Consider the following 27316-nt stretch of genomic DNA (forward strand, 5'->3'; position numbering starts at 1 on the left):
TTCCACCTATCACATTTCCAACTCCCCTCCTCCAAGTCCCTCCTCCCTACCTTTTATCTTCTCCTGCTGAACACTCTCTGCTCATTCCTGAAGAAGGGCCTGTGCCCGAAACGTCGAATCTCCTGTTCCCTGGATGCTGCCTGACCTGCTGTGCTGTTCCAGCAATAAAGTTTCAACTATCATTAATTAATCCTTGCCTTTCTAAATGCAGGAACATAAACTTCAGGGTTTCAGGGATAAGTGGTGGAATGGGATTGACTGGCTTGCTCTGCAGGGAGAAGCTGGAATTTTTTCTCATTAACGCAGAGAAGTTTAAGAGGAAATTTAATACTGGTGTTCTAAATCATGATAATGTAGATTTTTGATGCTTAATACACTTCCATTACAAGGAAAGTTAATAATCATAAAAACTTAATGTTGACTAATGTCAGGATCAGGACCTCTGCAAATTGAGAGAAATAAACACGTTCAACCTGCTCTCCATTGAACAATAATCTGTTAGCAAAGCCTGAAAGGTTACCCTCAAAGAAAGTTATCTTAACCTGTTATCACTTTGAAAATAAAGTTATGATTTGCCAATGGAATACAAGGAGAAGTCGAGGCCCAGATTTCCAATTGGTATTGTTTAATTATTGAAATTGGCCCACTTTAATACCAACAGGGCAGGATGGACATGAAAGCTTGGGGAATGGTGAGGAGGAAGGACTGCAGTCTAATAAAGATGGAGTTCCTTCTGCTCTCGGTATGTGGATTTCCATTTGGTTACCTGCACAGAGTTTGAGTAAAGTCCAGTGTCTTTAAGTTTGAAGCATGACCTATACTTACAGCAATGAATGTGGGTGTGTTACGGATGCAATACTGAATATTTGTTCCATTGTTTCCTCATTTAATCAGTTGGAGGAACAAACTAGCTGAAGTCACAGAGGAGACAGAGGGCTTCATAAATTCTGTTTCTGCAGTTTCCCATTATTTTAATGATCTATTTAGGATATTCAGACACAGTCATTCTCTGTGCTTAGATTGAACTGAACAGAAAGAGTTAACAACCTCCAGTTGTTTTTTTTTGTTTCATAGTTCAGGTGTGGTTCACTTTGGAAGCCTGTTTTGATTTGTTCACACAGCTGTTGGTGCCTGCTTCCTCAATGGCTGCTCCAGACTCCTCAATGCTGGGAAAACAGTTCACTTGTTCGATCTGTTTAGATTTCTTCAAATCTCCTGTAACATTAACCTCTTGTGGACATAACTTTTGTAAAGGATGCCTCGAACACTTCTGGGAGATGATCCACATCCACAGTTGCCCACAATGCAAGGAAATATTTGATTCAGACCTGCCTCCCCAGGAGAATGCCGCTTTGAATGGACTGGTGGAAAAATGGAAAGAAGGGATGATTGAACCTCAAGAGCTTGAAGGCAAAGTTGGACAAGAGACTGAGGTTCTGGAACAAAGCTGTCAATCTGAAGCAAGGGCTAAATTGGAAACAAGTAAGGAATGTGAGCAAGAGCTAACTTGTAAACCACTAGACACTGAGACTGAGCATAAGGCAATTGAAAATGAACAAAGTGATGAGATTGTCACTGATCCCGATGAAGTGGCCTGCGACTCCTGCATTGATAAAAAGTTAAAAGCTGTAAAGTCCTGCCTGACTTGCATGGTGTCCTACTGTGAAAGTCACCTGAGGCCTCACCTTGAAAATGCAGCCTTTAAAAATCATAAACTGATTCACCCAATGAAAAACATCGAACAGGGAAAATGCTGTGTGCATGAGCAGTATTTAGATTTTTTCTGTAAAAATGATCAGTGCTGCATCTGTACGGAGTGCACAGTGGAGAAACATGTAAACCACGAGGTAATCTCTGTGGCAAGGGCGAAGACTGAAAAGGAGGTCAGTATGAAATAACTGGCAGAGGGGAGTGAGTTAGAAAGATGAAAGTTAAAGCAAGGTTTCACTAAACTGTAAAGCATAGAGGTTCAGTTGATGACAGAAAAGACTCACAAAATCCTTCTCCCCAAAACTCACTGACTTGCAGTGAACCCTTTTCTACAGACTCTTTTGACAGTTTATAAAAACACTTTGTAACAGACTCAGCAATAGGTTTTGTCATGGTTTTGAATAAAAAAGTAATTAATACTGGAATAAATACCTACATTGAAAACTGGAAGCAAAATTAATCAATTTTTGAAAGAATGATTAAAATATTTAAACATTGCTACAGTGATTTGTACTGTTCGCTTTTAATAAAAAAATGTTCCTGTCATGATAATTTAAAAGTTGGAGTGACTGTAATAAGATTAATCATTTCATATCCTTTGTTAATACTTCCTCCCATTCTTTTCTTACCTGTTTTGTTGGGACATGATTTGTAGTGGGAGGTATGTGCATCTGGCACAGATATCATGAATATTTCTCAGTTTAACTAGTAAAGCCTTTGACAAGGTTCCACATGGTAGGCTAGTCAGTAAAATTCGATCACATGAGATTCAGGATGAGCTTCCCAATTGGATACAAAATTGACTTGATAGTCAAGACAGAGGAAGGTGGTGGAGGGTTGTTTTCGGACTGGAGGCCTGTGACCAGCGGTGTTCCACAGGAATCAGTAATGGGTGCACTTTGTTTGTCATTTATATAAATGACTTAGTTGAGAGTGTAAGAGGCATGGTTAGTAAGTTTACAGATGACACAAAAATTAGTGGTAAAGTGTACAGCGAAGAAGGTTATCTAAGATTAAAAAGAGATCTTGATCAATTAGGTGATTGGCTGAGGCATGGCAGATGGAGTTTAATTTAGTTAAATGTGAGTACAGTCGGTTCAGCTATAATGCGTGTATCTTCAATGTGAATTTGCTATGACACGGTTGAAGAGTTTAAACCATTATTTGTGAACACAAACTTTTCTTACCAGTATTGGCTATAGTGTAATTCTGGCCCCATTAGTTTAAATGGTGCTAATATTTCGCAATTTTCATGTAACGCGGGGTTGCATGGGAATGGAAATATCGCATCATAGCAGGACCGACTGTATTGCATTTTGGTAACACAAACAAGGACAGGACATATATAAATACTGAAAGGGCCCTGGGTGGTGTTGTAGAAGAGAGAGACCTAGGGATTCAAGTACATAATTCTTTGAAATTTGTGCCCCAGTTAGAGGTTGGTCAAGGAGACAGTTAGCACGCATGCCTTCATTGCTTAGGCCTTTGAGTATAGGAGTTGGTAAAAGTGAGGACTGCAGATGCTGGAGATCAGAGGTTAGATTAGAGAGTTTAGGGAACATCTCCGGTACACCCACACCAATCAACCCCACTGCCTCGTGGCCCAACATTTCAACTCCCCCTCCCACTCTGCTGAGGACATGCAGGTCCTGGGCTTCCTCCACCACCACTGCCTCACCACCTGACACCTGGAGGAAGATCGCCTCATCTTCTGCCTTGGAACACTTCAATCCCAGGGCATCAATGTGGACTTCACCAGTTTTCTCATTTCCCCTCCCCCCACCTTACCCCAGTTCCAACTTTCCAGCTCAGCACCATCCTCACAACTGTCCTACCTGCCAATCTTCCTTCCCACCTATCTGCTTCACCCTCCTCTCTGACCTATCACCTCCATCCCCACCTCCATCCACCTATTGTACTCTTGGCTACTTTCTCCCCAGTCCCACCCCCTCCCATTAATCTCTCCATCCTGGAGGCTCCCTGCCCTCATTCCTGATGAAGGACTTTTGCCCAAAACCTCAATTTTCCTGCTCCTTGGATGCTGCCTGACTTGCTGTGCTTTTCCAGCACCACTCTAATGTAAGAGTTGGTATGTCATGTTGAGGTTGTGCAGGACATTGGTGAGGCCTGTTCTGGAGAACTGTGTGCAGTTCTGGTTGCCGAGTTATATGAAGAAGATGGTTAAACTGGAGAGGGCTCAGAAAGCATTTACTAGGATGTTGCGGGGAATGGAGGGCTTGAGGTATAAAAATACACTGGAAAGACTGGGATATTTTTCACTCAGGCATAGTATGTTGAGGAGAAAGTGAGGTCTGCAGATGCTGGAGATCAGAGCTGGAAATGTGTTGCTGGAAAAGCGCAGCAGGTCAGGCAGCATCCAGGGAACAGGAGAATCGACGTTTCGGGCATAAGCCCTTCTTCAGGAAACTGTTGACCAGCACACCTCCGAGAACTCCCGTGCCCTTTATAAAGGAGTGTCAGAGGGTCTTTACCTCCCACCATGCTTAACATCTCATCTGAAAGATGGAAAACAGAAAGGGCGGACATACTCGTTAAAGCAAACCATTTCGATCTCCTCACAAGAGTCATAGAGTCATACAGAATGGGAATAGGCCCTTCGGTCCAACCAGTCCAAGCAGATCATGTTACCAAACTAAACTGTACCCACCTGCCTGCATTCGGCCGATATCCCTCCAAATCTGTCCTATTCACACTCTTATCTAAATGGATTTTAAATGTTGTAAATGTTGTTTCCTGCATCCACTACTTTCTCTGACAGTTCATTCCATTTATAAATCTTTCTCCTCTCACCTTAAAAATGTGCCCCCTAGTTTTGTACTCCCCCACCCTAGGTAAAAGACTCTTGCATTCACGTTAAGTATATGCTTCAAGATTTTATAAATCTCAATAGGGTGACCTTATTCCCATTCTGTATGACTCTATGACTCTTGTGAGGAGATCGAAATGGTTTGCTTTAACGAGTATGTCCGCCCTTTCTGTTTTCCATCTTTCAGATGAGATGTTAAGCATGGTGGGAGGTAAAGACCCTCTGACACTCCTTTATAAAGGGCACGGGAGTTCTCGGAGGTGTGCTGGTCAATATTGATCACAAAATACTTTTGTAATTATTTCATGGCTGGTTGTGGGATTTTGCTGTGTGCACATTGAGGACAATTTATTTCATATTACATCACAAAAAGTAATTCTTTGACATCCTGAGGCCATGACAAATGCTTTTTCAGTAAAAATTAGTTATTTATTTCCTTCTTTAATGGAGTTAACAATGTCTCTGATCTTATTCATGGCGTGGGCAGGGTTGTGTCTTCTGATGCCTCACTTAAGCGTCTATTCTTCAGCCTTATCTTTGGCAATATATTGTCCTGAGTTCCTGCTTTTGAACATTCTGCAGTGATCCTGTTGTAAAGTTGATGTAGGAGTGGACACTGAGTGAAGTCAGAATGACAATTGGTTGCAAAACTGTTGTGATATACATGTATCATACAATGCTGTCCATATATCTTACAATGCTGTCCATCATTACCCTTTATGATTTGAACATGATATGTAATTCTACGTACTCTGAGGGTAGGACAGTACAGCAGTCCTGCAAGTCGGACATGTTTGTCTGCTATAATTGTCTGTTGTTGCAACCAGTCCCTGGGTGAGGTTCCACAGTTTGTTACAGATCTGCTTCAATTGTTAAGCTCTTGAGTGAGGTGGGAAGAACTGATTATTCACTTGTCCCTTGGATGGAAACAATAGGGTTAAACTGCAAAGGATTCCTTTCTCCTACACTCAAATGAACAGATGTTTTAAAGGAAATCAATTTAACCCAGCTTTCTCAAATTAACAGAAAATTGAGTTTATTCATTACTAATCAGTCAATATTACTTTTTCAATTCCATTTGAGTTATTTGAATTTGGACACTATATCTGTAATCACTTGTGATTTTTGAGTAACGTGGGTGATTTTTGAGGGTACAGTTGAAGAAATAATTTCTAGTGGAATAACTTGTCATTTTGGGACTTAAATTTGGATTTCTGGGTATTTCAACACTGAATAATTTTTGCTGTATTTCAGTGTGTTGAGTTCCCATTGAGATAATGCTAATGTTCCGTATATTCATAGTCCATATCTACCAGTTATTTCTGTGTTTTTCACAATGAATTTCCAGAATGAACTTCGAGAAACCAAGATCAATGTTGACAAGAAAATTAAGGCAGTGGAGAATGCTATTGAGAAACTTCAGAGCAACATTTCCTGCATCTTTGTAAGTAAACAGCATTCCTCTTTGTGAATCATGTCAAATTCTGAGGGGTTTTGACAGAGTAAATGCTGAGAGGCTGTTTCTCCTCTTGAGGGCTAACTGGAACTTGGTGACACAGTTTAAAAATAAGAGATCACCCATTTAAGATGAAGACGATAGATCCATTAGTCTTGAGAATTCACTTCCCCAGAAAGCAGTGCAAGTTGGGTTATTGAACATATTCAGGGTTTGAGAGGAATTTGATTTAGAAGGGTGATGGGTGTGAAGTAAGAAAGTGGAGTTAAGATCCAAATCAGATCAGTCATGACCTTATTGAATAGTGGAGCAGACTTCACATATTAAATGGTCTACTCCTGCTCCTATTTCTTATGTTTCCTATCCTCATGTATACCAATGCTCTGTGTATCTGGTGTGAATGCAGGTTAGAGAGATTTATTTTGTAAGCAGAAATATTTATCTTTCATTTCCAATAAATATCAAGAATGGACTGTAGGTGAGAGAAATCCCCAATGCAACGTTTTGAATATAGTCTTTTGTTTAAACTTTTTCTCAGCACCTTTCCTTACCCGAACAAACACAGAGAACTGCCCTCAAGAGTAGTCATGACAGACTCAAAATGTTAACTCAGTTTCTGTCTCGACAGATGCTGCCAGACCTGCTGAGCTTCTCTAGTATTCTCTATGCTTGTTTCGCAATTCCAGCGTCTGCAATATTTTGCCTTTTTTTTCCTGTTGTTCTCTCTCTCCTAAAAGGTGCTGTTGCTTGCCAGGTTATAATTCCACAAATACTAATTGACCCAAGAACTTCATCCGATTCTCCTGAGCCAATTGACAAGCGTTGACATTCATGAAGCAAACCGGTTCCTACCTAAATCCAACTTACCTACAAGCAGACTCTGCAGCACAAAGACTTGCAGAGTTATTAGGAGCGGGAAGCCCTCTTTGACTGGACTGGAGCACTGTAGTCCATTTTACTTTATCTGTCCTCTCACTTCCATTGCACTCAACTCCAAAATATGTTTTCAGGCCACTCAAAGCACTCTTTGTTCAACCAGGAAATTTGCTGCAACATTAGAGCTAGTGGACATGTTGGAAATCTGTAACATAATCAGAAAAATGCTGGAAACACTCAGAAAGCTTCTGCAGAGAGAGAACCAGTTAATATTTGGTTCTGCTAAGAGGGCACAATCAGAAAAATGAATTTTGTTTCTTTCTTCACAGATACACACTGACTAGCTGTGTATTTCTGGCATTTTCTGTTTTTAATATTGTGTAACCAGCCAATCTTTCTCTCTCCCTGCTGGTCCTGGAATCTCCCAGATTAAAATTCCAAATGTTGCTACAGGTGATCCAAGAGAACAATCATTCAGAATTCTCAAATTGTAAATTGGCTGGTCAATCAGACCAATTTTGTTACCTCTTGTTGGTCTTTTATAATCCAGAATATGTTCTTGCTGCTAACAGGATAACAAGATGAAGAATTCTTGCTGAGCAATCTTGTTGGTGTTCTGATAACTGCTACATGCAACAATACATACAGCACTGCTATAGTGTCATTTCTGTCTCATTTAACATTAGCACCTAAATAAATAGCTCTGACCCATGCCACAAATTTGTGGAATATATCCAAATAAAATAGATAGATGACTAACAATGTGGATATACCCATTTCAAACAGATATGTTGTTTTGGAAAATGTAGGGGGTGATGGATTCTCAGGGGAACATAGCACGAACAGCCAAGTTTCTGGTATTGAGACTGGCTCTAATGCAACGAGGGGTACGTTGGCTTCCAAGAGATCAATTGTGTTAGGGGATTCTGTAGTCAGAGGTATAGACAGACGTTTCTGTGGCCAGCAGAGAAAAAGCAGAATGGTGTGTTGTTTCCCTGGTGCCAGGATCAAGGATGTCTCAGAGTGGGTGCAGAATGTTCTCACGGGGGAGAGGGGCCAGCAGGAGGTCATTGTCCACATTGGAACCAATGACATTGGAAGGGAAAAGGTTGAGACTCTGAAGGGAGATTACAGAGAGTTAGGTAGAATTAGGTCCTCAAGAGTAGTAATATCTGGATTACTCCCAGTGCTACGAGCTAGTGAGGGCAAGGATAGGAGGATAGAGCAGATGAATGCATGGCTGAGGAGCTGGTGTATGGGAGAAGGATTCACATTTTTGGATCATTGGAATCTCTTTTGGGGCAGAAGTGACCTGTACAAGAAAGACGGATTGTACCTAAATTGGAAGGGGATTAATATACTGGCAGGGAAATTTGCTAGAACTGCTTGGGAGGATTTAAACCAGTAAGGTTGGGGGGTGGGACCCAGGGAGATAGTGAGGAAAGAGATCGATCTGAGACTGGTACAGCTGAGAACAGAAGTGAGTCAAACAGTCAGGGCAGGCAGGGACAAGGTATGACTAATAAATTAAACTGCATTTATTTCAATGCAAGGGGCCTAACAGGGAAGGCAGATGAACTCAGGGCATGGTTAGGAACATGGGACTGGGATATCATAGCAATTACGGAAACATGGCTCAGGGATGGGCAGGACTGGCAGCTTAATGTTCCAGGATACAAATGCTACAGGAAGGATAGAAAGGGAGGCAAGAGAGGAGGGGGAGTGGCATTTTTGATAAGGGATAGCATTACAGCTATGCTAAGGGAGGATATTCCCGGAAATACATCCAGGGAAGTTATTTGGATGGAACTGAGAAATAAGAAAGGGATGATCACCTTATTGGGATAGTATTATAGACCCCCCAATAGTCAGAGGGAAATTGAGAAACAAACTTGTAAGGAGATCTCAGCTATCTGTAAGAATAATAGGGTATACAAAGTTAAAAATCACACACCACCAGGTTATAGTCCAACAGGTTTAATTCGATGCTCCGAAAGCTAGTGTGCTTCCAATTAAACCTGTTGGACTATAGCCTGGTGTTGTGTGATTTTTAACTTTGTACACCCCAGTCCAACACCGGCATCTGCAAATCCTTAAGAGGGAAATCAGGAGGGCAAAATGGGGACATGAGATAGCTTTGGCAAATAGAATTAAGGAGAATCCAAAGGGTTTTTACAAATATATTAAGGACAAAAGGGTAACTAGGGAGAGAATAGAGCCCCTCAAAGATCAGCAAGGTGGCCTTTGTGTGGAGCCACAGAAAATGGGGAGATACTAAATGAATATTTTGCATCAGTATTTACTGTGGAAAAGGATATGGAAGATATAGACTGTAGGGAAATAGATGGTGACATCTTGCAAAATGTTCAGATTACAGAGGAGGAAGTGCTGGATATCTTGAAACGGTTAAAAGTGGATAAATCCCCAGGACCTGATCAAGTGTACCCGAGAACTCTGTGGGAAGCTAGAGAAGTGGTTGCTGGGCCTCTTGCTGAGATATTTGTTTCATCGATAGTCACAGGTGAGGTGCCGGAAGACTGGAGGTTGGCAAACGTGGTGCCACTGTTTAAGAAGGGCGGTAAAGACAAGCCAGGGAACTATAGACCGGTGAGCCTGACCTCGGTGGTGGGCAAGTTGTTGGAGGAAATCCTGAGGGACAGGATGTACATGTATTTGGAAAGGCAAGGACTGATTCGGGATAGTCAACATGGCTTTGTGCGTGGGAAATCATGTCTCACAAACTTGATTGAGTTTTTTGAAGAAATAACAAAGAAGACTGATGAGGGCAGAGCAGTAGATGTGATCTATATGGACTTCAGTAAGGCATTCGACAAAGTTCCCCATGGGAGACTGATTAGCAAGGTTAGATCTCAAGGAATACAGGGAGAACTAACCATTTGGATACAGTACTGGCTCAAAAGTAGAAGACAGAGCGTGGTGGTGGAGGGTTGTTTTTCAGACTGGAGGCCTGTGACCAGTGGAGTGCCACAAGGATCGGTGCTGGGCCCTCTACTTTTTGTCATTTACATAAATGATTTGGATGCGAGCATAAGAGGTACAGTTAATAAGTTTGCAGATGACACCAAAATTGGAGGTGTAGTGGACAGCGAAGAGGGTTACCTCATATTACAACAGGATCTGGACCAGATGGGCCAACGGGCTGAGAAGTGGCAGATGGAGTTGAATTCAGATAAATGCGAGGTGCTGTATTTTGGGAAAGCAAATCTTAGCAGGACTTATACACTTAATGGTAAGGTCCTAGGGAGTGTTGCTGAACAAAGAGACCTTGGAGTGCAGGTTCATAGCTCCTTGAAAGTGGAATCGCAGGTAGATAGGATAGTGAAGAAGGCATTTGGTATGCTTTCCTTTATTGGTCAGAGTATTGAGTACAGGAGTTGGGAGGTCATGTTGCAGCTGTACAGGACATTGGTTAGGCCACTGTTGGAATATTGCATGCAATTCTGGTCTCCTTCCTATCAGAAAGATGTTGTGAAACTTGAAAGGGTTCAGAAAAGATTTACAAGGATGTTGCCAGGGTTGGAGGATTTCAGCTACAGGGAGAGGCTGAACAGGCTGGGGCTGTTTTCCCTGGAGCGTCGGAGGCTGAGGGGTGACCTTATAGAGGTTTACAAAATTATGAGGGGCATGGATAGGATAAATAGACAAAGTCTTTTCCCTGGGGTCGGGGAGTCCAGAACTAGAGGGCATAGGTTTAGGGTGAGACGGGAAAGATATAAAAGAGACCTAAGGGACAACATTTTCATGCAGAGGGTGGTACGTGTATGTAATGAGCTGCCAGAGGATGTGGTGGAGGCTGGTACAATTGCAACATTTTAAGAGGCATTTGGATGGGTATATGAATAGGAAGGGTTTGGAGGGATATGGGCCGGGTGCTGGCGGGTGGGACGAGATCGGGTTGGGATATCTGGCCGGCATGGACGGGTTGGACCGAAGGGTCTGTTTCCATGCTGTACATCTCTATGACTCCAACAGGTATATACTCTCTGGATCTGAAATATTCACCACTGTTATCAGTCACTGTGGAGAGAACAGCCAAGTAAATAGGGGCAATTTTCTCTGAATACGATTGGCAATAAATGCACTGGTCAAGGATAATGGAGGGGATTATGTTTAGAGCCAGAGAAAATGGGTGACATCCTTAATGAGTACTTTACTTCGGTATTCACCAAAGAAAGGGTTGTGAGGGATGTTTCGGTTAGGGAAAGGTTTGTGAATAGTCTCGCGCAGGTCAACATGGTGAAGGAGGATGTGTTGGGCATTTTGAAATGCATTAGGGTATACAAGTCCCCAGAGCCAGTCGGGATCTATCCCAAGATACTGTGGGAGGCATGGGAGGAAATAGCTGGCTCCTTAACAGATATCTTTATATCCTCTTTGGCCTCAGGCAAGGTTCCTGGGGACTGAAGTTTAGTCAATGTTGTTCCTTTATTTAAGAAGGGAAACTGAGATAAACCAGGTAATTACAGGCCAGTGAGTCTGACGTCAATGGTGGGCAAGCTTTTGGAGAAGATACTGAGAGTGGGGGTTTATTCACATTTGGAAGCGAATGGACTTGTTAGTGATAGGCAGCATGGCTTTGTGTGGGGAAGGTCATGTCTCACCAATGATTGAGTTAATTGAGGAGGTGACAAGAATGATTGATGAGAGAAGGGCAGTGGAGGTTGTTGACGTGGACTTTAGTAAAGCATTTAATAAGATACCTCATGGCAGGCTGGTACAGAAGATAGAGTCTCATGGGATCTGGGATGAGCTGGCTAGATGAATACAAAACTGGCTTGGTCATAGAAGTCAGAGAGTAGTGGTGGAAAGGTACTTTTTGGAATGCAAATCAGTAACTAGTTGTGTTTCACAGGGTTAGTGCTGGGACCTTTATTGTTTGTAATGTATGTATATATATATGACCTGGAAGTAAATGGAGGTGGCCTGATTAGCAAGTATCCAGATGGCACCAAAATTAGCAGAGTTGCAGATAATGATGAGGATTGAAAAAGGATGCTGAAGGATATAGATAGGTTGCAGATTTGGGCAGAGAAATGACAGATGGAGTTTAATCAGATAAATGCAAGGTGATGCATTTGGGAAAATCACATTCAATCGTGTAAATGTCAGAACCATTAGGAGTATTGCCATACAGAGAGATCTGGGCGTACAGGTCCACAGCTCCCTGAAAGTGGCAAAACAATTGGATCAGGTGGTCAAGAAGGCATCCAGCACACTTGTCTTCATCAGCTGGAGCATTGAATAAAAACGTTGGCTAGTTATGTTATATTGTACAAAACTCTAGTTAGGCCACATTTGGAATATTGCATGCAGTTCTGTTTACCACACGACCAGAAGGACATGGATGCTTTGGAGAGGGTGCAGACAGGGTTTACCAGGATGTTGCCTGGTCTGGAGGGTTTTAGTTATGAGGAGAGGTTAGATAAACTTGGATTGTTTTCACTGGAAAGCCTGAGGCTGAGCGGTGGCTTCCTAGATATCTACAAAGTTATGAGAGGCATAGATTGAATGAATAGTCAGAGGTTTTTCACAGGGTGGATAGGTCAAGTACAAGTGGACTGAGGTTCAAGGTGAGGGGGGCAAGTTTAGATCAGAAGTGCAGAGAAACCTTTTCATGCAGAGGGTGGCAGGTGCCTGGAAATGATTGCTAGCGGAGGTGGTGGAGACAGACATGTTAGCAACATTTAAGGCATATCTTGATAGACATGAATGGGAGGTGAATGAAGGGATAGATACTTTGCATGGGTAATACGTAGTGAGTCTAACTAAGGATTAAGAGTTGGTGCAGGCTTGGTAGGCTGAAGTTCCTGTTCCTGTGCTGTATTGTATTGTATATTCATATGAGACTGTCAATGTATTTTAACAAAGGAATATAAGTTTTTTTTATACAAAAGAAAGACAAAAAAAAGGACATCTTTGAAATATTTTCACAAATAACAAACAGAAAGATACAATCCTTTTAATCTCAGTAATAGTCTTTACATCACTCAACTCTAATGTGGCATCACTCTTTTCATAATTTTAATATTTTTTAATGAATGACGAGTTACAAACATTTCCTTTTGGGGATTTTCCGCACATTCCCAAGTCCTTCTGATCTTATCTTAAAAAAAAATCAGAACTCCACAACACTGAAAAGCAAAAATCCATCTTGACTCTATTTTAAAAGCAAGTTCCCATGTAATAGTGGTAATTATAAATATTTGATCACAGTTTGCAGAAGACTAATGTGTAGAAGCAGCCCCTTACTCGTAACGGAAACTAATGTAGTGTACAAAATCCCATGCAAGGACTGCACAAAACACTATATAGGACAAACAGGAAGACAGCTAACGATTCGCATCCACGAACATCAACTAGCCACGAAATGACACGACCAGCTATCCCTAGTAGCCACACATGCAGACGACAAGCAACATGAATTTGACTGGGACAACACTACCATTATAGGGCAAGCGAAACAAAGAACAGCCAGGGAATTCCTAGAAGCTTGGCACTCATCCACAAACCCCATCAACAAACGCATCGACCTGGACCCAATATATCGGCCACTACAGCGGACAGCTGAAACTGACAACCGGAAAGCGGCAGGGACAGGCCACTATAAATGCCGGAGGAAACACCACAGAAGCGCTTCACAGGAGGGTCCCAAGCACTGAGGATGTCACCTAGACAGGGGACGAAACGTTTGCAACAAAAACTTCCAGCTCGGCGAACAGAACCACAGCAACTGAAATCATCAGAGAATAAAAATTTTATTTTGTAAATAGAAATACATGGGGAAGTAAACATTACACAGGAACTTCTTACAGATCCTGGCGCAGCCATTGAGTTCCTTACCGATGATGGTGTATTTCTATATTCCAATGGAGTTCCACAAATGTTCTTACCTGCCTAGAAACTGCCATCCCACTCCATACTTGCATTCAGCACATTCATCCTGGACTTCCTCCAAGAGCGCGGAGAATTAAGCTGGAGATTAATATCAGAAGCAAACAAGACTTGTTTGGGGTGGGGAGGTGGGAAGATAAAATAAATAATTAAATAGTCATAGTTAAATGCCGATGATTTGCCCTGTGACTGATCACATCAATTTCCCCTCCCACTCCACCAAAGGCATGGAAGTCCTGGGCCTATTCCACTGACAAATCCAAGTTACCAGACGACTGGAGAAAGAACCCCTCATCTTCCACCTTGGGACCCTTCAACCACACGGTATCAACGTCGACTTCACCAGTTTCCTTATCTCCCATCCTCCCAACCTCATCCCAGATCCAACCCTCAACTCAGCACCACCATCTTGAACTGTCCTACCTGTCCATCTTCCTTCCCACCCTATCCACTCCACCCTCCCCTCTGACCTACCACCAACACCCCCCACCTGCATCTATCTGTCATCTTCTCAGCTACCTTCCTTCCACCCCCACCCTCCTCTTTATCTCTCAGCCCTCTTCCACCCCCATTCCTGATGTAGGGCTCACACCCAAGATGTCGAATCTCCTGCTCCTCAGATGCTGTCCAATCTGCTGTGCTTTTCCAGCGCCACACTTTTGGACATTGATTCAAAGGTGCACCATAACAGAACTTGGTGGAGATGTTGCAGAAAGGAGTAGTTATACTTTTTTATTGGGGAACTGAGAATGTGTGAGAGTACCTTTGTCATACTGATATCAGATTACAGATAACTGGAACCTGAGTCTGTAATGCTCCAGAAGGATCTCCTCTCTTACCATGCTTTTTGAATCATTACGTCTAATAAAGCTTATAAATATTCATTCAGATCAGTGCAGGTATCGTCTAGTTAGATGGTCTTGAAGATTTTAAAATATGGGGCTGTGAATATTTCCAATGCTGATACAGGACAATTGTCTTCCTGTGGACCTCCATCACCAGGATGTCTCCCTTCATTGCTGAGCCATCCTGCAACATGCTACAGTGTACCAGTTACAGCACTTCATACCCTCGGTGGAAGTGAATAAGATGAGCCCACATATACTGCTCCATAGAAGTTACATCGAACCAACCAACGAGTACTAAATTTGTAGGGCATGCTTTATCACTCACAAGCAAATTCACATTATGCTAATTTACAACTCGGACCAAAGTGAATCCAGACTTTTATCCAGGTTACGTTTAGTTGGCACCCAGTTGGCACCTGTATTCACTCTTTGGCCAATCTAACCCAAACAGCTTAGATCTTAACTGAGGGTTTCCGGCATTTCCAGGTCTTCAGATTTCCAATGGTTATGAAATTATTTGGTGTACTGTTTGGAATAGTGCTTTGTGCTCCAAAATCACATGAAGGCATGTTTACATTAATTCGGGTACTGCGTGGTTTTCAGGCCATATTTCACAGTTCAAGTTGGGAGAACTTGTAAGGGAAAGAGTCTTTGATATTAATACAGCGATAATTTTGTGTGTCTGAGTACATTGTCTGTTCTAGAATTCGGTATCAGAAGTGAAATCCAATGTTGAAAAGCAGTTCAAGGACCTCACGGAGGCTGTTCAAGTTGCACAGAGAGAGGTGCTTGGTTTTTTGGACGAAAGTGAACAAAAGTCACTGAAGCAGGCCAGTGGGATCCGAACTCACCTGGAAAACAATAGTATACAGCTGAATAAGACCAAGCAACAAGTGGAAGCCCTGATGAAGTTGAAGAATAGGGTGCAGTTTTTACAGGTGAGCAATACCACAGGTGCATCAGCATGTTTTCAAGTTTATTATCGCCATGGTCGACCACTCATAATAGCTGTGGTTCTGTTCGCCGAGCTGGAAGTTTTTGTTGCAAACGTTTCGTCCCCTACATAGGTGACATCCTCAGTGCTTGGGAGCCTCCTGTGAAGCGCTTCTGTGGTGTTTCCTCCGGCATTTATAGTGGCCTGTCCCTGCCGCTTCCGGTTGTCAGTTTCAGCTGTCCGCTGTAGTGGCTGGTATATTGGGTCCAGGTCTATGTGTTTGTTGGTGGAGTTTATGGATGAGTGCCAAGCTTCTAGAAATTCCCTGGCTGTTCTTTGTTTCGCTTGCCCTATAATGGTAGTGTTGTCCCAGTCAAATTCATGTTGCTTGTCGTCTGCGTGTGTGGCTACTAGGGATAGCTGGACATGACCTAGGGTGGGCGGAGATGTAGTCCAGGTAGCTGTGGGAGTGGGTGTGCTTGTAGTAGTTAGTCAGTCACCAGAGATGGAGATGGAGGTCGAAGAAGTGGAGAGAGGTGTCCAAGATGGACCAGGTGAATTTGAGGTCAGGGTGAAAGGTGTAGATGAAGTTGATGAACTGTTCAACCTCCTTGTGGCAGGGCTTGGAGGTCTTTGTCGTGATGGGTAGATGTGTACAGCGATGTGTTGGGGGCCGGGGAAACAAAAATCTTGCAGGAGGTGTTGGGCATAGGTTATGCCCCAAACATAGCTGGGGAGTTCCGATTCACAGTGCTCAACCTCATTGTCCGTGAACCCCCACACCGGCTGATTCTACCTCCTACCAAAGATTTACAAACCTGACTTCCCCAGTCAACCCATTGTCTCAGCTGGGTCCTGTCCCACTGAACTCATCTCTGCATTCCTTGACCTGTCCTGTCCTGTCCTGTCCCCCTTTGTCCAGGAACTCCCAACCGACATTCAGGATATGACGAAGGTCTCCAAGTACTCCGTTTTGTCCGCTCACGCTGTCCCAACCAGTACCCTTCTGCTGAAACCCTCATCCGCCTGGCTGAACTGGTCCTCGCCCTAAACAACTTCTCCTTCCAATCCTCCCACTTCCTCCAAACCAAAAGGGTAGCCATGGGCACCCACATGGGGCCCAACTATGCCTGCCTCTTCATCAGATGCGTGGAACAGTCATCTTCCTCAGTTACACCAACACCACGCCCCAACTGTTCCTTCGCTACATCGATGACTGTATAGGCGCTACCTCATGCTCCCACAGGGACGTTGAACAGTTCGTTAGTTTCTCAACTACCTTCCACCCTGATGTCAAACTCACCTGGACCATCTCAGACACCTCCCTCCCCTTCCTGGACCTCTCCAGCCCCTCCTGGACCTCTCCTGATGACCTACTAACTACTACCATCCCACCGACTCCCACAGCTAACTGAACTGCACTTCCTCCCACCCTACCTCCTGTAAAAACTCCATCCTTTATTCCCAGTTTCTCCGTCTCCGCTGCACCTATACCCAGGATGACCAATTCCACCTCAGAAAATCTCAGACAGCCTCCTTCTTCCAAGATCGCAATTTCCCTTCCCATGTGGTCGACATTGCCCTCCAGTGCAAGTCCTCCACTTCCCGCACCACCGCCCTTGAACCCCACCCCTCCCAATGCAACAAGGACGGAACGCTCTCTGGTCCTAACCTTCCACCCAGCAATCTCCATTTACATTGCATCATTCTCCGCCACTTCCGCCACCTACAAACAGACCCCACCATTAGGGATATATTTCCCTCCCCACCCCGATCAGCGTTCCGAGAGAGACCATTCCTTCTGCGACTCCCTTGTCTGGTCCACAACCCCACCAGCCCACACTCCACTCCCGGCACCTTTCCCTGCCACCACTGGAAGTGCAAAACCTGTGCCAACACCACTCCCCTCACCTCCATTCAAGGCCCCAAAAGATTCTTCCACATCCGACAGAAATTTACCTGTACTTCCACAAATGTCATCTACTGTATCCATTGCACCCTCTAGATATGGTGTGCTCTACATCTATATCTGCCTACTTGCAGATCGTTTCAGAGAATATCTCTGGGACATCCTCACCAACCAACCCCACTGCCCTGTGGCTGAACACTTCAACTCCTCCTCCCACTCTGTCAAGGATATGCAGGTCCTGGGCCTCCTCCATTGCCAAATCCTTACCGCCTGATGCCTGGAGGAAGAATGCCTCATATTCTATCTTGGGACCCTGCAACCACACGGGATCAATGTGGATTTCAACAGTTTCCTCATTTCCCCTTCCCCCATATTATCCCAGTCCCAAGCCTCCAACCGGCCTCCTGACCATTCCATCACCTTTCCCATATATCCACTCCACTCTCCTCTCCTCTCTGACCTATCACCTTCTTCCTCACCTTCATTCATCTATCACATTCTCAGATCCCTTTCCCCCAGCCCCACCCCCCCTCCCATTTATCTCTCAGCCTCCGGCACACAGGCCTCATTCCTGATAAAGGGCTTATGCCCAAAACACTGATTCTCCTGCTTTTCAGATGCTGCCTGACCTGCTGTGCTTTTCCTGCACCACACTCTTGACTATTAAATATATATGTAGCTTCTAGTACATGAAGGTACATAATATTGTGAACCTGAATGTTAATCCTAAATTGGTTGCAAACCTAATTCTACGCAAACTTGGAATTATTCAGAAAATCTTGTCTACAGGTAATTGGAAACAGCTTTTCATTGAGTACATTACTATATGAATAGACTTCCTGACTGCCTTTTTAAGGTCACTCAATGATGAGAGGTGCTTGGAACCTGAGAAATATTGGCAAGAAGGCTTACTTAAGAAAGCACAAGGAATTCGTTACATTTGGACTCACTAACTAGAGATGTAAATTTTCTGAACTGTCCTTTTTTTTTGAAACGGCATTTATTTACATTTACTGTTAATTCCTTGCATCTAATACTTTTCAGTGTATTATGGAAATTATTATTTAGGAATTTTGTGAATGGAAGAAAAGCAAACCTGATGATATGCTGCCCAGTGTGTACATTGGCTTGATCGACAAACTTGCTGGAATTAGTGCTGCTGTTTCAGAATCGACAGAAAACATTAAACAATTGCTACAGACTTCCTACAAAGAGAAGTTGAATGCATATTCAAAAGAAGGTTTGTTCATTATTTCTCTTTACTATTTCTTGCACTTAAAGCATTGTTCATTGAATTCTAATCACTATGCTAAAGTAACAGCTCCTCCATTTATCAAGAAAAGGTGAAAGACATTGTAAAACTTATTGTTCACCAGCTTATTGTACAATCAGTTTGGCCAGAATTTGATAGAGTCGGGCACATCATGGTGCAGCCAGTTAGACTATTTCCATCACTATTCAGCTCAGAAACAATTTTCCCATCACGTTACTGGATGTGCAAGTGGTTAAAAGACAAAAACAGTGCATCCAAGACAGTGGAGAGCAAAGAGATCAACAGCGTAGCACCTTAGTTTAGGAGATTTAAGGACTTATAAAAAGGAAGGAGGAAGTGAGAATGTTCAAAGGAACATAGAAGAGTAATAAATACAGAAAAATTAAGATCAAATTGAGAGAGTTAAAAAAAGACATAAAAGTAAGAAAGCGAAATTAAAAGTGTAAATATAACATTATGCAAAATATTCAATTTACTATCTGAAGAAATGAGACCCCACACTAAATTAATTGTTCATTTTCAGAGAAATTGATTGATGGTCATTAATCACATTGGGATAAGGGCACTAATGTTCAGATAAGATTTGCCTTTTGTGGTCAGTTTAATGGGCATTTCAAGTCAAGTACAGAAATGACTTAAAACTTGTGGGCACCTTAAGGTGAAGTTAATGTCCCAGACAGTTATGGTAATCAATCGTTCATGCAGTCTTTCTTTCTTGTCACAGGGTAATTTATATCTCATTATTTTCAGAATGATTTGCCCAATATATTTACCCAGGATTTTTATTCTAATGGAATGTTCTTAAGTGAAATTTTAGTCACTGTATTCCTTGAAAGACTAATTTTGTCAAATAGAACAACGAACATTTATAATTGACTGTCTGGAGGGAGTACTGCTGGTGTTGTGCTCACACACAGTGAACCAAGAAATATTGGGCTAAGTTGCACCATTGGAACTGTAAACCTGGCATCAGGCTGATTACAAAGTGTCAAATGTGGATATGCGCATGGTGGGATATTGGTTGTAATCTTCCCAGAGGAGGGCAATTAAGAAATTTTACCAGGCACCAATCTTAAATAAAAGATGACGGAATGCCAGAGGATGTGGAGGGTCAATCAGATTGTCCACCATGATGGCCTTGTGGCAGTGCTGGTGGAAATGCCATGCGACACAAGATTGAGGCCCCAATACTACTGATGGGGTCAGCAGCCAATTTGTCACACCCAACACTATCTGGTGGATCTGTAAAATTTGCAAGCATTATCCGCAAGACTGACAATTTCACCCTTGAAAGTAACTTAAGTGTTGCATCCCAATCCTGACGTTACTTCACCCATCACGGTGGGGTGGAAGGAAGGGCAATGTTGGCGAGCTTTGATCAAGTGGAGAATCCAGCAGCTTTTATTGGCTAAATTGGTGTCAGGCGATATTGGAGCAGTGGGATGCTCTGTGCCTGTTAACAGCAATTTCCCAAGGTCACATACCTCTTCAAACACTTGCTCCTTAATGCTCTCTCAAACTTGGCCTTCTTCCCTGTTTACTAATGCCTGCCAGTCAGTCCTTACTGATACCTCAGACTTACACTGATACTGACGGCCGCTTCTCCAATCTGGGATAAGTGGATTGGTTGACAGATCTCTAAGGAGTGTCTTCCTGCCTGAATCGGGGAGATTGGTGAGCAGGTGGAGGTCTTGCCCAGAGCCAATTAAAACCTTGCCAACTGTCAGAGTCATGGGCCAGCTAACCCCTTTGTGAGGGGACTGTCATTTGTAAGGGGGTCATAGGATGGATGGGGTGTGTGTAGGGGCATGGTACAGGGGAATTTGGAACCTCCTAAAATCGAGCTCATTCATAGAAAGCCACCAAGTTAAATAATTAAGACAGTCCAAATATTCAAAGCATGTCTGTATAAGTTTTTTATTTGTGTTTATTCTTCTCTGTTTTTAGAGCAACTGGGATTTAAGACAACAGTGGCTGTGATTTGTGCTTTAAAATATGGCCGACGTGAAAAGCAACCAAGGACAAGGAATGATTTTCTAAAATGTGAGAATCTTCAAACTGAGCTTGACATTTGGATAAGTGCTTAACCTAATGCATTACATTTTATTTTACCATTTTCAAGAGGTGCTTTTAGCTCAAAGTGATAGATGGAGACTATCACTGCAAACTATGGAAATAATACCTGATGTTTTAAGAGTACTATTTAGTCAGTCATTTTTATCATTGATGTATTAATCTTTCACAATTTAAGCCCTTCTGTTTGACTAAGTTGCAGTTTAGCTGGATTAAATTTGCGTGGTTTGGGGATTTCTGTCTGTCATTCTGAGAGAAGCAGTGTTTGTGTACTTCTTAGGATGCAGGCAGCTGAGAATACAACAAGAATCTGACAGAAAGAACATCCAACTCTCAATTGAATGTAACCCCATTTAATTTAGCACAGAATTGATTTATAATTTTCCTTTGAGTCTGTTCTATCGCATCTTCTCCATTCTGGAGAGAGAAACACCCTTTAGCTTCCAGTCTAAATTGTGGCTTGCTGTGTTAAAATGCATACAGTAATTCTGTGCTCTGACTACATTAGATGTGTTGTTCACATCTGTAACATTGATACATCTAAGTATTTTGTACAGTCAGCCAACTCAAAAAGGATTACATAGGTTACACTTGTTTTGTGATGCTGGATACTGAGATATTAATTTATTTGATAATGTCGTGTATGAGTCAGTTATTAGCTAAATTCACCAGATAACAGATTCAGGTGTTACACAACTCACGGTCAAATCGTTGAATATTTTCTGTAGAGTGTCGGGCTTGAGTTTGAATGTATTCCAGCAAAACACATTTTTCTGTCTTATATTTTTCTTTCTCATATCTACCATGAGTATCAGCTTCAGTAGTGGCTTCACTGGCACATTTCCCGTGGCAATGAGCTTCAGGCCACCAGTGCCAAGAATTCAAAATAACACAGGGACTGAATATAAAATAAAACTGGAAATGCTGGAAATAGTCAGCAGCATCTATAGAGGCAGAGAGAGAGAAACAGAATTAAGGGAGGTGATTTTGCCTTATCGAATAGGGACCTCACTATCCTTGTCAAATGGGGGCCACAACCCTATACAATGGGCACAAAATCATTGAAATTAAATCAGAGAGTGCTGGGAAAGCCCAGAAGGTCTGGCGTTATATCTGAAGAGAGAAACAAAGTTTACGTTTCAAGTCTAATGTCTCTTCTTCACAATATCATTTGAGGTGTTGGTTGGCTTGACTTTTTGTTGAAATCGATTCATGGGATGGGGGCATTTCCAGCCAGGCCAGCATTTTATTGTCCAGCTCTAATCACCCAGAGGGCAGTTGAGTGTGGTTGCTGGGGGTCTGGAGTCACATGCAGGCCAGACCAGCTTCCTTCTCTAAGGGAAATGAGTGAACCAGATGGGTTTTTTCTGACAATTGACAATGATTTCACAGTCATCTTCAGATTCCTAATTCCAGATTTTTATTGAATTCAAATGCTACCATCAGTTGTGGCAGGATTTAAACCTGGGTCCCCAGAACGTTATTGGTTTTCTGGATTAACAGTCCAGTAATAATAACACTAGGGCCCTGACTGCTGACTGGGGAGCTGGTGAGATACTCACTCTGACTGTTCCAGAGAAAGTCCATTTAACCAAACATTGATCAAACTGTGATTAGGCGAAACTGTGATTCCCCCGGAACCAAGACACCTGAAGTGGAAATACTGCCCAGTCAGACCCACCGTGAAACTAGAGGCCGATTTCTTATCTCCTCAGCAGTACCATAGTGAAAGCTGTGGCTGCACTTGGAACAGTGATCCCTCCAATCCCAAGGCCATGAAGGATTCAGGGCTAGCATAATAATCACCAATAAGCAATTCTGAGGAACAGTGACCTGACTGCGATTTTATCCAGTGTGGGACTGGTCTCCAATGCAAACCAGGGGGCAGGTTCTCAAAATCTGGGGGCTTATAGGAGGTTCTCCAAACCTGAAGAAGCAGCAGGCTGCCTCTTAAGGATGCACGGTGGAGGTTGTACTGGCCTCCCCTCTTGAAACTTTAAAGTAGAAAATGGATTCAACCGTTAGGCCGCCATTATGGAGAGTGACGGCAGCAATGACCATATGAGAAGGCCATAAAGCCTATGTGAACACAAGCTCCCATATACAGGGAGCCCTATAGGCAGCTGGCCTAGGCCCCTGCCCTGCAGGATTGACCGGAAAAATCCAATTCACCTCTGATAAATTAATTAGTTTCCATAATTTGGCTACTGCAACTTATGGTCAGGAAGCTCTGCCTCTCTCCTATTATGTAATTCTGGGGCATGGAAAAGTGTTATTGGAATGAATTTGCACACCAACCTGCCCTAATCTCTTTGGGAGTCAAAAATTCTCCCAAAGTTTCGTGATAATGACTAAGAACCGCCTTAGAATTTAAACCTATCTCAGGGGGAACATAAACAAAGAAGTGCTAATACAGGAGTGAAAATAATAAACAGAATCATAAAGCATGGAAACAGATCCTTCAGTCCAACTCCTTCAGGCTGACCATCCATACCTATCTGAACTAGTCCCATTTGCCAGCATTTGGCCCATATCTCTCTAAACCATTCCTATTCATGTACCCATCCAGATGCCTTTCAATGGTGTAATTGTACCAGCCTCACCCACCTCCTCTGGCAGTTCATTCTGCATACGCAACATCCCTCAGATCCCTTTTAAATCTTTCCCTTCTCACCATAAACCTATGCCCTATAGTTTTTGACTCCCCCACCCTCAGAAAAAGACCTTGGCTGTTCATCTGATCCATACCCTCATGATTCATACCCTCATGATCCATACCCTCATGATAAACCTGCATAAGGTCACCCCCCAGCCTCTGACAGTTCTTGGAAAAAAGTCCCAGCCTATTCAGCCTGTCCCTACAGCTCAAATCTTCCAACCCTGGCAATATCCTTGTAAATCTTTTCTGCACCCTCTCAAGTTGAACAACATTTATCCTATAGCAGGGCGACCAGAATTATATGCTGTATTCTAAAAGTGGCCTAACCAATATTCTGCAACGTGACATCATAATTCCTATACTCAATGTTCTGACTATTAAAGGCATGTGTGCCAAACACCTTCTTCACCACCCTGTCTACCCTGATTCCACTTTCAAGGAACCATACATTTGCATCCCTAAGTCTCTCTTTGTTTGGCAACACTCCCCAGGGCCCTCACATTAACTGTGTAAGTCCTGTCCTGGTTTGCCTTACCAAAATGCAGCGTCTCACATTTATCTAAATTAAACTCCATCTGCCACTCTTCGGCCCATTGGTCCATCTGCTCAAGGTCGGAGGTTGGGCGCTTGCTGACTTTTTGGTGAAGGCATCTTCAAAGTTACATTGAGATAACTTATCTCAGGACTTAACCTGTGTTTTACTGGATATCCAAATGCTTGAGGCTGCCAATCACAGTGTTATCATATCCTGATGGGCAGATTAAAACTACTTTGAATACACTCTGGTTCTGTCACCTATCTTCCATGTATTAACTGATATACGGACAGAATAACATTTTAGTCATGTAGAAATAATTTCATGTTTTATTTGCAAATGAAATACTTCTGATTCCACTTTGTGCAAATTGGCCTTCGTTTCCAGATGCTGCTACTTTGGCATTTGACCAGAATACAGCCCACAGATATCTTCGCTTCATCAATGACAATCTCAAGGTCTCCAACACTTCACCCTGGCTGCAACAGTATCCTGATCACCCTGAGAGGTTCGAACACTGGCGGCAAGTGCTGTGCACAGAGAGTTTTTACATGGGCCGATGTTACTGGGAAGTGGAGATCAGAGGAGAGGGGAGCCATGTTGGCATGACTTACAAAAGCATTGATAGAAAAGGAGACAAAAGTAGTGGCTGCATCACAGGCAATGATTTCTCCTGGTGTATCCAGTGGACAGGTAAAGAATTCTTAGTCTGGCATGGTGGTGTGGAAATGCCAGGGAAGGATGAGAAGTTCAGCAGGATAGGAGTGTACTTAGATTATCAAAACAACATCCTATCATTTTACGGTGTTAGTGAAACTATGACCTTGATACACAAGTTTGAATCTTCGTTCACAGAACCATTATGTCCTGCATTTTATCTTGCAAAAAAGGAAGCATCAGTTTCTCTGCTTTTACTTGATGTAGAAGCTGTGCAGAATACAAAACCGATGTAGAATCAATTTTAGGCTTGTATTTAATGGTGTAGTATTCTCCCCCTCTAGGTCTACACATTGAGTTCAATTTCACATCACACACCATAAGCTCACATTCACCTCACTTGTGAGAACAGCAGTAGTTCAAAGAGGAAATGGTCAGTGAAGTAGAGGATTGCAGCAGTTAAGTGATTTATCTGAAAATACTATTTCTTTAAGTACCATCTCTCTAAAATCGACCCCATCTTGATGATAAATAATTGAATTACACAAGCAACAGAAGCAGGCCATGCAACTCCTCAAGCTTCCTCTATAACAACTCTTATATTTAGGGTATCTGTCACTCATGTTTCCAGCTTTTCATTTTCTCCTATTTGCAAAGTGTCTGCTCTGTTTTGTCTCCTCATTTGTTGTGTGATGAATATTTTTCAACAACTGCTCCAGTCAGCCAGACGTTCTAAAATGATAACCAATTCTTACTATTAAGGTGTAAACTACGTTTTTTAAGAACGAGAGCGAATAATAAAAGGACTAAATTCTGTTCTGTTTCCCATTTATTTCTTCTTCCTATGTTTCACATGGATCAGGGTCCAGAATTTTTCCTTAATTCGCGAGTTAAAATTCTGCTGTGTCCAGATGGATAAAGGCATGGTGTAGTAGTGGTCGGTGATAACTTTTAAAGTTGGTGATGACACATTAGGATGGTTGTGGTATACAGAAATGTGATTCTCTATGCAAATAGATACAAGGATCTTCCAGAATCAGGTTTTGAGGAGACTTGAATTTGGGCACTTAGCTCACAGCCTATTGTGCTGTTTGTTGCATTCTGTTCTGATGTTAAAAGTAGACTGAGACAAGACTTCAGGAATAAGTAATTAAACCTCTCAAAAACCAGAGGAGTTTTGGTCATGTGACATTGTCCATGCCCATGTCAATTAGTTTAATTAGGCAAATTTCTACGCCTCTTTTTAAAGCCCATCATTCACTCCAGGGATTAGCTATGGGCCGTTAGCATCGCTGCAGGCATAATGCCTAGTTATTACAAACCAAATTATCTTTGCTAAGAAATGACATGCTTTGGAATAATTCTAGGCAGAATGGGCAAATCACCAATTCTACAACTAGTCTGATGATTTGAAATTGTTTTGTTCTAAAACGATGGAGTAAACCATCAACAGACATGTTTGCTCACCTGCACCTAAAGCCAACATGTGAATTTCTTGAGACTGAAACAAATTACAGATTTTGCTAAATGACCTCTTAGTGAGTTTTGAGAAGATTTGTAGCTCAGGTTGAGGTTCTGGATATGGGTTTGCTTGCTGAGCTGGAAGGTTCATTTCCAGACGTTTCATCACCCTACGAGGTAAAATCTTCAGTGGGCCTCAGGCGAAGCACTGTACATGATTCCTGCTTTCTATTTATATGTTTGGGTTTTTTTGGGTTGGTGTTGTCAACTCAGCACCGCCCTCCTGACCTGACCATCATCTTTCCCATCTATCCACTCCACCCTCCTCTCCAACCTATCACCCTCACCCCCACCTTTGTCTACATCCCCAGCTACCATCCCCGCCCACCTATCCCCCTCCCATTTATCTCTCAGCTGCCCCCCCACCCAGCCCACAAGCCTCATTCCTGATGAAGGGCCTATGCCCAAAACATTGATTCTCCTGCTTCTCGGATGCTGCCTGACCTGCTGTGGTTTTGAAGCACCACGCACTCAACTCTGAATGCTGGATCTAAAGTTTGAGTGCACAGTTGTGCTATGTAACTTGCTTCAGTGTACCTGTGTAAAAATGAAATTAAACCATATGACCTACTTATGTGCTGATACATTAACATGGTTGATCCCACATTCCCCTCGTTTCTTTTCTTTTAATTTAGGTTAGAACCTACCTGAAATAAGCAGTTGCTAAACGTTCCTTTTTTAAGGCTCATTTCTGGCCATTAACTCTTTAAACTGAGCATCCATTTTACTTTCACATAAACCCACAACAATCACAACTAGTTTTCACATATTCAGATGATTTAGAAGATGGGTTTTAAATAAACGTTGGAGAAAAAAATGACTTTCAGAATTGACAGCAATTATTGATTATTTTAAAAGCATACTATAGGTGCTCTATTGATGGATAACTAAGTATCAACTGGAACAGAAGACTGCCTTTCTGTTTTAAAACTAAAATGCTGCACAATTTCGTACTTTATTGTACTTTCTCCTCTTGTATCATGGAGGCGCTGACTCTCACTGGGTTCGGATTTCATAGGCTACCATGTGACTAATCTTTATGTGAGACCCCAGAGAGCCTGCGATTCATCTAGTTATATTTGTCTCACAGTTATGCCTGAACCTGCCTCATCCCATAGATAGGAGT

At 42.6% G+C, this 27316-nt stretch overlaps 1 protein-coding gene across 2 annotated transcripts; it reads left to right on the forward strand.

Moving 5' to 3' along the window:
* Positions 1-1117: 1117 nt before the first annotated feature.
* Positions 1118-25485, forward strand: trim16 (tripartite motif containing 16). Of its 2 annotated transcripts, XM_043714493.2 has the most exons (6): positions 1118-1883; positions 5886-5981; positions 15334-15567; positions 18541-18712; positions 20693-20788; positions 24400-25485. In XM_043714493.2, exons 1-6 carry the CDS (start codon positions 1143-1145, stop codon positions 24963-24965), a joined length of 1905 nt encoding a protein of 634 aa, XP_043570428.2. In that variant the 5' UTR covers positions 1118-1142; the 3' UTR covers positions 24966-25485. The 2 variants fall into 2 exon arrangements, with proteins under 2 accessions (XP_043570428.2, XP_087856614.1); XM_088000488.1 differs by lacking the exon at positions 15334-15567.
* The last annotated feature ends 1831 nt before the right edge of the window (positions 25486-27316 follow it).

This window comes from Chiloscyllium plagiosum, unplaced genomic scaffold (assembly GCF_037043375.1).
Source record: "Chiloscyllium plagiosum isolate Xiang-an unplaced genomic scaffold, Cpla_swu_hap1 HiC_scaffold_25, whole genome shotgun sequence".
Taxonomy (NCBI): Eukaryota; Metazoa; Chordata; class Chondrichthyes; order Orectolobiformes; family Hemiscylliidae; genus Chiloscyllium; species Chiloscyllium plagiosum.